General features: G+C 35.9%; 2 protein-coding genes across 2 annotated transcripts; one reads left to right on the forward strand and one right to left on the reverse strand.

Moving 5' to 3' along the window:
• The first annotated feature begins 601 nt into the window (after positions 1-601).
• On the forward strand, positions 602-1,807 carry LOC110826264 (dirigent protein 25-like). The gene has a single exon (XM_022056880.2). It carries the CDS (start codon positions 702-704, stop codon positions 1,683-1,685), a length of 984 nt encoding a protein of 327 aa, XP_021912572.2. The 5' UTR covers positions 602-701; the 3' UTR covers positions 1,686-1,807.
• Positions 1,808-2,431: 624 nt separating this feature from the next.
• On the reverse strand, positions 2,432-11,017 carry LOC110826260 (E3 UFM1-protein ligase-like protein). Its single transcript, XM_088214352.1, has 20 exons — positions 10,723-11,017; positions 10,034-10,345; positions 9,684-9,950; positions 9,172-9,219; positions 8,055-8,120; positions 7,805-7,908; positions 6,808-6,901; positions 6,674-6,730; positions 5,968-6,409; positions 5,724-5,878; positions 5,493-5,558; positions 5,343-5,411; positions 5,150-5,242; positions 4,974-5,039; positions 4,459-4,505; positions 4,303-4,366; positions 3,861-3,938; positions 3,700-3,762; positions 3,048-3,140; positions 2,432-2,766 (listed from the first exon to the last, which is right to left on the reverse strand). Exons 1-20 carry the CDS (start codon positions 10,894-10,896, stop codon positions 2,665-2,667), a joined length of 2,460 nt encoding a protein of 819 aa, XP_088070478.1. The 5' UTR covers positions 10,897-11,017; the 3' UTR covers positions 2,432-2,664.
• Positions 11,018-11,584: the final 567 nt, after the last annotated feature.

Here is an 11,584-nt window from a genome sequence, read left to right on the forward strand (position 1 = left end):
CAGAAATTAATTCATTGAACTTTCACGAAAGAGAAAAAATTATTATTATTTGGATAATTATACTAAATTCTAGTACTCTATTTTTTTCTTAGAAAATTATTTTCCATATGACTTGATTAAATCGTTAAATAAAAATTACCAAAAGAATTTGATCCATTTCTGGATGCGTTAATTACAGGCCTATAAATAATTTATATTGGCCATATATGTATTTACCTCTATACGTATGTCTAGGAAGCTGCTACTTTGCCACACTGAAGAATATACACATATATACACACACAGACACCCACACACATATACATATACACATACTCATGCATTCTCTACTCGAAAGTATATAAAATATATAAATATAGATATTTGCTTTTAGTTCCTAAGCAATGGTTTTGGTACAACAGAAATTAAGGCCAGATATTCATATTATTATCAAGTACATTATTTTAAGGCCAAAAAATGTATTTGTCCAAGCTCTAACCAAAACACCAGCATATTAGAGATGCCAACAGCTAACCCATTTCATCAACTCCATCTTATTACACTCCATACCTATATCTACGCATTTTATACACAGTTCTATACATATATATGTGTGTGTATATATACCTCCATCCTATCCCGGAACATCATCAAGTAAACACAGAAAAACTCCCATTCAAAACAAAAGAAGAAGCACCTTACAACTTCTTTTCATTATTCTCATGGCAATTACCCACAAGTTCATCTCTGTTTCATTCAAGTTTGCTTTCTTCTCGACCCTCATAGCTCTCGTAATCACCTCAGCAACCTCGGCTCGAATCCTAGACGAAGAAGAAACACTTGCTCCGGCTGCTGGAACCGCCGGAGCAGCCTCCGCAGGAGCAGCATCCGCAGGAGCAGCCTCTGCCGGAGCAGCATCCGCAGGAGCAGCCTCCGCCGGAGTAGCCTCCGCCGCACCAGTCGCCGGAGCAGGAGCAGCCCCGGTAGTAACTGCCCCAATACCAGCAATTGGCAATGGCGAGGACCACCCACTTATCTTCTTCATGCACGACATACTCGGAGGATCAAACCCATCAGCCAGAGCAGTTACAGGGATCGTCGTCAACCCCGCCGTGAACGGCCAAGTCCCATTCGCAAAACCCAACGGAGCAAACCTCCCGCTCAACAATGGCGTCCCTGTAAACAGCAACAACAATGGAATCCTCAACAACAACAACGTCCCTTTACTCACTGGTCTGAGTGGAAACGCAGCTACAGGAATCCAAAACAGCAACAACAATTTCATCACCGGAGGAAACGGGTTCCCTGTCCTCAACGGCGGCCAACTTCCCGACGGAACCACCCTCCAAAAACTCATGTTTGGAACAATGACAGTCATCGACGATGAGCTGACCGAAGGGCACGAGCTGGGATCTGGGTTGGTGGGAAAAGCACAAGGGTTTTACGTGGCGAGCTCTGAAGATGGAAGTAGTCAAACAATGGCGTTTACCGCCATGTTTGAGAGTGGAGGCTACGTGGATAGTATCAGCTTTTTTGGAGTTCATAGAACTGCGGTTTCAGAATCTCATCTTGCGATCATGGGTGGGACGGGAAAGTATGTGAATGCTAAAGGGTTTGCTACTGTTAAGACTTTCTCTGCTACGAATCAGCATGAAACTGACGGAGCTGAGACTCTACTTCAGTTCACTGTTTATCTGAGTTATTAGAGTGTGTCTCATGTGTGAAAAATTTGGAGATTTTCTGTGTTGATTCTGAAACTTTGTGTGTAAGATTCATGATGGGTAAGTGAAATTTATGTTTATATATCAAATTTGTCTTGAATTGATCATTGTTTGCTGAACCCAAGTTTGGAAGTCATAAGATTTTGGGTTGTCAAAGTTGAAATGAAAAAAAATTCAGAAGTTGGGCCGTCAAATTTTCAGAACCCTGCTGGAGCCTATCATACAGAATTTTACACATATATGCATATATCTTCCATTCTATAAATCCCAAGTAAGATACCAAGTCAAGCTAGACTAACAGAGCAAAAAACAGAAACGACCTCAAATTTCTGCAACTATTGAAAACTGCAAAAATACATATCAAAATACATTTTGGAATTGACGAATGAGGATTATATTCTGTGTATGCATATATTGTATCTTCTATAACGCAATCAAGGAACTGTATGTGGAAATGTATGTGGGTCTTCTTCTGCTTTCCTCCAGACAATTGCATAAGGAATCTTGGAATAAGCACTACAAGAACCTTGTCTGCTACTCAGAAAACCATTGTCAATGACGAAACATGAAGTCAAGAACAGTTTCTCATCGGAGATGATGAAAAAAGCATATAGTTGTCATATCAGCATATACATGAATATTATATAAATGTTTTCTTAAGAAAATCATAACACTAAACTGTCACAAAAAAAATAACCCCATTAAATTGCAACAGAAAATATCATACTCTATGCGCTAAAAATTCTAGACTTCTTATTAACTAGTTGCCCGATGAGCAGGCCAGATAACAAAACAATGTGCAAGCTCAACTATAAAAGATGAGCATCTTGAGTTCCCCAGATTCAGTGTTATCCAGATTCTGCCCCTAGAGACAATAAAATGTTCGAAAATGGAGACAAGATGTGCCTAGCTAACATCTTCTATGTAGTTCACATTGGAAGTTATAGTCTCCTTATTCCGTGCCTCAGGATTGTGAAGTTCCCAAAACCAGACTTTTCAATGCTGGCATTTGCCTCTCCAGAAGCTCCCTTTTGCTCAAGAGTCGATCGGATGAACAATCTTCTTCCTGGGCCGTGTCAGTATACAAAAAGTGTATATCAGTGAAAAGGAAGTAATAGGGGTAGGGTAAGGTTCATCTTAACCCAAGGACATAGCGGAAAAAACTAACAAGTTAACTGGTCAGTTTGACTCTCTTATGGGACAAAAAATTATAGAAGGCAGCATGAACAAACTTGCTTTCCATATTTGCTTCACTTGGAAGTCAGTGATAATTAACAAACTCAAGCGTGAATAATGAAGTTCCAAAGAAACTTGGTTATTGATTAGCATGAATGCCAAAATACTCACCTCGCCAGTTGAAGCTGATATGAGTGCCAAAAGGGTCACTACTGCTGTTTGGTAATCTGTCAATATCTTGTATGCAGAGTCATCTAATTTATCCTGAATAGTTGACACATCATCCAATAGAATTTTCAAATAATGAATCTAGAATATATTCAAGCAAATAGAATACCTAAAATATTGTTGACAAAGAAACCTGAAAGGTCTTCTACAATGTTAGCTAAATCTAGTCCATAAATAAATAGATACTGATAATAACTCTCAAAAATTAGCCAGAATGATTTTGTTATGATGAACACAGAGAGAGAGAGCCCCTTCAATATTTTCTCCAAACAATATTTAAATTACTTATTTCAGGAACATTCACATTCTGTTGTCACCCTAATTAATATATCATTACAGGAATTCTAGGCTCAACAATACCCACCTAAATGATGATAAACCACAACATTAACAAAATAAGATTCAAAGATAAAGTTAGACTCGATAAGCATCTTTTTTTTCCCTCTCAAAAGGAAAGAGAATTAATACTATGCTCAGAAAAATGCCTTTCATTTAGAAAAGAAAATTACAAAAGTCAATACAAATTTAACTATGCATAAGATAAGGATTGAAGATGAAAATTGTCCATTTAGATAAGTTATGGTAAAACCTATACCTTCAATCGAGAAATAGCAACAGCAATGGCCCTTCCAGGGGCTTGAAGAGCTTTATTGTGAATCTATAAACAAAAAAAGAAATGAATATTTTAATATTTGAAAACAATGAAGGTTACCAGGCAACATGGAAATTCAAACTAAGAAATATGTAGTGTCTGACCTGAATATAAAGTAAGGACACAACTTTCGGCAGAAGAGTAACTGGGTCAGTTTCAGCAGAAACTTGAGATGTCAAATCCTGCCAGCAACATAATAAGAATGCAGATACACCAAAGATGAATTCCAAGTTATAACTCTAGTTTAATTGGTCAATCAAATCAGTGACTATCTACAGAAGAGCGTAATCCTACAGTAAACTGGCTGAAGATAAAATGAAGCAATACACCTTTATGCACTATGCTTTCGTTAAGGGAAAAAGAAAGAAACATTGTCTTCAACAAGATACCTTCTTTTTTCAATCATGCTGTTAGACGTGTTATCTTAACAAGTCAAAATTACAAACAAGGACACAAGGTACCAACCCAGCCTAATCATGAATTCGATCAATCAGAAGACATAAAATAATTACCAACATTATCATAAATGCTGAAAAGAAAACGCACCTTGCGATATGAATGCAAAAGAGTTCTCTCCAGCTTCTTTTCGAGCTTTTTCAATGGCAATGCACTGCAAAAAGAGTAAACAAACTACTAAATGCAAATGCCATACCAAAAAATTCTGAGTGGTGCAAAAAGCAAATAATAAAGAGAAACAAGTACCTTTCTTCTGCTACATCTCGCAATGCAGCCATGAATATCTCCACTTGCTGATGCATACAACATTCAATGTTAAAAAAATAATTCAAGCAAATTGCGAGAAATGAAGTACAAGAGACAAAGAAAAACTAAAAAAGTGAAATACAGTTCTCAAAATCAATAAGCCTTCAAGAAGCAAGTCTAATCAAAAGTTTCTCAGATGATAGATGCACAAATGCAGGAATATATAACAATCCCAATCAAGCATAAAGAAAAAAAAAAAGGAGACTGTAACGAAAAGAAAAATACTATCATCATGTTAGCACAATAAAAAAAAAGCAACAGAAACTCAAGAACTTATATACAGAACACTATCAAATAACCTTTCTAAAAGCCAGAGACAGTTGTACATATATTCTTGCAAATCTCAGTTTGTGTTGAACAATAAATGCAGTCAGTTAATTCCCAATGGAACTTAGTGGTACTTTTCTGATGACAAAATTTAGCATGGAGAGGAATTTTTTCGACAAACAGCTAACCTTCCCTTCCAAAGCTTCAACTACTGTAAGAGCCTTCTTTGAGAGTGATCCTGGAAAACTCTTTGCCTGCACAAAGAAGAGACAGGAAATGGAATAATGAAGACAATTTCTCATTAGAAAACTATAACCTGAATCATGTGTCACAAAAATAGATAGAATGGCTAACTATCTCATACAAGAGCAGTTCGTTCTCCAGGACTAAGTGTAACAGATTCCTGCTGTTGAGAATCTTCAATTTCAATCCCATTCTTTAATTTATTGTAAACATCCTACATAGGAAGAATTAAGGATTATCCCATATTGTCACATAAGTTTTAGGAACCTAAATCAAGGTGACTTAAAGATGAAAAATAATATAAATCTTTCTACCAAGTTACGAAACAGCATATCCATGATAGGAGCACCTATCACTCTTAACAAATGCCTGTGAAAAATAACCTGCACAGCACACAAGGATTTTCCATCAACAATATCAACCTTTAGAAAATCAGCATGAAGGGGGCAGAAAGAAAAACTTACTGAAGTTGTTTGGTCATCTTCGAACAAATCTAATGCTTTTTCATACAGCTGCATATTTAAGAAAGACTACAGAAGAGCCAAAACCCAAAAGCAGAGAAAACACAGTTAAGATAAGATATAGAAGGGTTGAAGTGATGGGCAAGATCTCTGAAACAAAAGGTAATAGGACAATAATGACCAGACTTACAAAACACTATATGCAGGAGAAAACACAAAATAAATAAATTCAACCTCATCAAGTTTCTTCTGCAGGTCGTCAAGCAAGCATTTCATTCTCTCTGCATTTTCAGTGAACAACGCCTTTCTTTTCTCCTTCAAATAATTTATGAGCATTGGTCTCATATAATTTGCTAAGTGACGAAGAATTGTTTCAACATCTTCATCACCTGCCACATTATACCATTGCTTGTTTCAGAATTAGTCAACAAAGTCTAATGCCTAATGAGCTCAGTCAGATGTTGTTAACTGAGCCTACCTAGTTCTGCAAAATCAGGAACCATGCTCATGATTTTCTGCATTACCCAGTCTTCAGAAGGGACATTAGAATTATCCTCTTGCATTTTAAAAGAATCTTTCTTAGTTGCTGCTTTTGAATCTGCCACCTGTGAGGATGAAGAATCCCTTCCTTTCTTCTGGTTTTTCTTGGATTTTGTTGAAACATAGTCTTGATTGTCTGAACCAGTTTCAGGTACAGCTGCTTTTGACCCAGAAGCTTTACCCTTTTTCTTTCTTGATCCTTTTTCAGTAGCAAGTTTACTATTACCAGTCTCATTGCTCCTTTCTACTGATTCAAACCTGCCGGAATCATGCCCAACTTTGGCTTCTTTGGTAAAATCTGAATCACCACTCTGAGGGACAGAAGAAGACCTTGAGAGACTAAAGGCTTCTGATTCCTTTTCAATTTGGTCATATATATCCTAGCCAATGAAAAGAAGTCGCTGACATCAAGACTTTATTAAGAGACAAAATTGGTCGGGCTAAATAAACCTCAACAGAAACTACTTGGCCTTTTAATCAACAAGAGTCACAAAATTCAAACGGACAAAATATGGAGACAAAAGAAAGAGGAGAGAGAATTCTCTTGAAACGAAGGTCAGCAGAATGACATCAATATGACCCAGGTTGACAGCTACAATTCATATCACAATCAATAAGGGAGCAATGCCTCAAATAACAAATACCTTGACAAAGCCATTGCTAAATATATAGGATTCCCCCACCAAAAGTGCCTTGTTATCCTGAAAATGAAAACAAAACAAATGACCATAAATCAAGAATTATGTGAATCAGCAATCACTGTATAACAGGAATTCACCTTCAGGGCTGACTGGACAGATGGACAAAGTAACAAAATCTTAGATGCATCTTCCAATCCAAAGGATGCAGGCAAAACAGAGAGTGAATCGATCCTGCACCATTCCACCCAAGTCAAAGTTAGGAAACAGATTAAAGATCACATGCAACTGTTTCCCTCCATGAAAGAAGTAATGTAATCCACAAAGAATTGAGTGATTAACAATCAGTTATGCACATCAAGAGTTCCATTTGTGTGTTTTCACTGTAAAACAAAAGAAATAAAACAACGCATGGTGGAATGAGTGGGAAATTTTGTAGATAGTTAAATGGCATAAAACCAACTAGATGACACATTGGCATAATATAATAACAAAACATGGATTTATGATCAAAAGAAGAGCAAATACCAACTTTTTCATCCAGAGCACAAAGCACACCAAAGGTAGAACTTATTCTCAAAACTTGTACATCTAATTTCTGTCATACTTTGAGAACTAGCGAACAATGAAGGAAGATATATTACCTATCCTTACATAGAATATCAAATAATAATCATGTACTATATTCACCAAAGTTTGACTCCGACGTTTATTGCATGAAGGCTATAGGTAGGTAGCTTTAACTGAACAAGTTGCAATGACATGAAGAAGCTGAAATACAAACAACAAACAAAAGCACCTGGCTACTATTTTCTAGTTTATAACAGGTGTAGAGCCCTAAACATAGAAACTTCAAAGGCTTAAAATTAAACGAAACTCAACCAAGCACAAAAAAGAAGTCCTACCTATTGAGAGCTCCATTAAGTTCAGCATTGTAATGTGAAAAACCATCACATATGCTACCAGGATGCTGAGCCAATATTTTATGTTTACATCATTTAGTATAGTACGCGATTATAGTGCAAGACATAACTTTTCTACTTGTCAGTTTGAGTGGACCCAAAAAATACCAGTTCAAGAAGTTAGAAGGATAGAAACGGAAATGAAAAGGAAAAAACCGCTAGTTTTAGCCCTTACCAGCTATTATGTCCCAAGGCGTCCTCAGTGGCTGCATCCAACATCTCAATCATTGAGGGATGAATGAAAATGGTGGTTAAAGGTATACCTTCAGAATACCTGGACTAAATTGGATCACACAATCACAGATTTTAGTCATCAAATGACCAAAATCCAGAAATAAAATTTTATAAAATGTTTTGTCTTCACTAAGATTTTATAACCTTAAACAAATTCCAGAAACAAGAAGCTAGGAAAAGCAATAAAATACCTGCAAGAATGGTATAGGCTGAGAAATTCCAAGTTTGCGCAAAGCTTCATAAGTAATAAAAGAATTCTGCATTATAGACAATGAAGAATCCAGTTTTAAAAGTTAACTCTCCTTGAAGGAATGGTGCAACTGACAATAAAATGTGGTCATCTTATTTAGTCAAGTCATCATACAGTAACTCTTCTTACCACCTCCCTCCCCCCCCAATAATTGATAATGAGATAACGACTGCTGACTAGAATAAGGTGTCAACTAGGACATATTTAGAATGCTTCTCAGATACCCACTGAAGATAACATGTGAATTATCTCCAGTGAAAATCATAAAAAAAAGTCTTAACAAATAAAACCCACCTATGGAAAATAAAAAACATATAATACATTATCATCGAGCTCACTCATGAGGACAAAACCTCAGTTGAGACATATTAAGAGTTTTGCTCACCCGCTGAAGATAAAATGTTAATTATCCCCAGAGAAAATCATTAAAAGATGAAACTCTTAATAAATACATTCTACCAGTGGAAGATAAAGGGCATACAACACATTATCAATCGAGAAAAGTAAGAGATCTAAAGGATTAATTCGATGACAAACTTAATTCGTGCTGAATGATGCAGAAAATTTGAATCTTAGCAATAGGGTTTAATCCTTCCAACTTTTACTTTTTCCCCCCTCACTTGGAATTTATTATTTGGAATAGCAAGCCAGTGCTAAGTTATGACATACAGTGATGCCAACAATCCGAACACTGCCATCAAACTTTCAATAACACCGAAGTTAATTTTGCAACTCTGTATTTCGTGGCTTTAGAAGACTAAAAATAAACCCCTTAAATCTACAAAGGTAGAAATTAGAACTAAAAAACCTAAGTTGAATAGTTCAACACACACACTAAACACCAGCACGATATCAACTTTTCTTTTTTAAATAAAAATATAAAACCAACTTTTTCCTGCAACCTAGATATAAAATCAATTTATCATGCAAAAGAGGAAGGTCTTGAGTCCAAAAAAGATTTTCACATATACAAACTGAGATGTCGTGTCTAAGACAGATGAAATTCATCAACAAAGGAACTTAAACATCATAGATCTACAGAACATAAGGGTCCCAACCTGTGAAAAGAAAGAATCCACACATTCCCGTTGAGCAATAGCAAAAACCTGCCCAAATTTCAGAAACACATATGTTAACAGCCGAAGAAGCTACTGAAATGAGCTTCAATTGAATTAAAATTGCACCCTAAAAAATATTTCCCAGTTCTACTCTCTCTTGCCTCCCCCTATTGTATTTACTAAAAATTCCATCTAAACACAATTGAATGAAATAAGTGGTAAATGAAGCAAAGGAGTCATTTCTATTAGCCCATTCTATGCACCATCTCAATATATTACAAACAAAGTGGCAACCAATAGTAATAACTCAGAAATGACACCTGACCTTAGTAAGTCAAGAGATGAAACCTTGACTATGATACTGGCTGATATAAGAAAAGAATTCATTTGAAAAGAAAGAAGAAAACCTTAAAGGATCCCAAATGATAGCAAAGATCTAGTTGATCATCGCATTTCTGATAAAAAAAAGAATCTAGAAATAACAGACTGAAACTAAATCAAAAGTCACATACAGTTGGGGTCCAGTGAACTCCTGCGCGGAGAGATCCAATAACCTCGCCTTCCTTCAACAGACCATTAAATAGGGATTGGAAAAATGAACCTTCAACAGCTACCCCACTTGCTCCATCCATTTGTAGCAGTAACTGCTGCAAATTGGCCCACAAGACTGATAAATTTGTTGGAACTGTGACACCCCTAGCAGCACCACGGACCATGGCACTAACACGAGTTACATATCCCGGCGTATATAGCTGCCCACCTTCAAGCCTACCTTTCACCTAAAAAATTATTAAAAAAGAAACTCCATTACATTTTTTCCCCTGGGAGATATAAAATTCCATAGAATCAAGATTTAGGTTACCAAAGTTCCCAGGCGGGGCTCCAAAACAGATGCCACCAGTTCAGAGCCCACTTGTAACTGTGCAGCAATATCTGCTAAAGCAATTTGGCTGCACTCTTGAAGCCTCTCATTGATTTCCTCAGCAACAGAATCCCAATAAGATTGTGATATTATTTCCCCTTGAACTAACACAAGCCCCGGATTATCTGAGACTACATGTTGAGCTTGCTTTTCAACATGATACAAATCAACCCCAGTAATATCTGCCAGATCAATCAAGGAGACACGCCCTAGTCGGCTGATCTCTGCCAAAATTTCACTCCTCAATTGCTCCTATAGCACAATGACGACGAGCAATAACAGAAACCAATAAATTTCATTTACAAGAACATGACATAATATTTGAAATTTATTTGCTCAGCTGCATTCAGAATTTGATGCATGACAAAGACTAAGTAAAGCCTGATTGAACTATTTCGACTCACTTTGCTCAATTTACCCCTAAATTGAGCTTAAATCATCATTTAAAACATCCTATTGGTATACCTTTCCTCGATAACCAAACAGACAGCCAATTAAGGAGATTCACACAGAAATAAGGGAATGAATTGATGCCTAATTTACATAAGCTCAAAATTTTCCTTTCCTTGCATTATTCCCACATGAGTTTTCTCAGAAACCAAACAAGATAGAGGGAGAAAGAGAAGTACAGGAGTTATGTATTCTTTTCCAGAGACGGTGTGGAGGAGGTCGAAATCGATGATGCGAAGCTCCTGAAGCTTTTGGACCAATTCGACGACATTTCGCTCCGATAATCGGATACTCGACTTCGCTTGCTGCGCGAATTCGAATTGCCTCTGCAGCTCCAACAATTCATCATCCATTCCTGAATATAACTGTAATCGACTTTTAAACTGCAGAGAGAAATGATAGTTCTTCGTCCTTTCCCTTCAATTTCTGCTTCAAAATCCTTGCCCGGCTTCTTTCGTTACTCCGGAGTTTCAGTTTCATGGCGACCGCTATTTATACTCCCTCCTCAGACTGTAGTGTTCATGGGCTTTACTGCGGCCCATCACCCAGCCCTGTTAAAAAAAACGATTTTTTACAGTCCGTTTAATTGATTTTTTATTCTATTTTTATATAAAATATTTTACTAATTAAAGTTTCATTATTAGTAGCATTTTTTGTAGGCTATTTATAAATAAGAGAAAAAAAAATAATTTTTATAATTGTTATTTATATAATTATTTCCACTATAGAACAAATTGACACAATGTGGACCAAAAAAATTGTCACAAAAAAATTGTTTAGAGATATTTTTTCTATAAATAGAAAACATACGTCGGATTTTAATTTATTATGACCACCCTAATTAAATAAATTTAATCATCTTATAATATTTTTTTTGTTTAAAAATATAATGACCACCCTAATTAAATAAATTTAATCATCTTATAATATTTTTTTTGTTTAAAAATATAAATATTCATTAAAATTTGATCTAATTTAATTATTATAATTCTATCAATATATTAATAAAATAAGTTATTAATTTTACTGAATTAACCATTA

The sequence above is a fragment of the Carica papaya genome, chromosome 2, assembly GCF_054855325.1.
Source record: "Carica papaya isolate Zhongbai chromosome 2, ASM5485532v1, whole genome shotgun sequence".
NCBI classification, from domain to species: Eukaryota; Viridiplantae; Streptophyta; class Magnoliopsida; order Brassicales; family Caricaceae; genus Carica; species Carica papaya.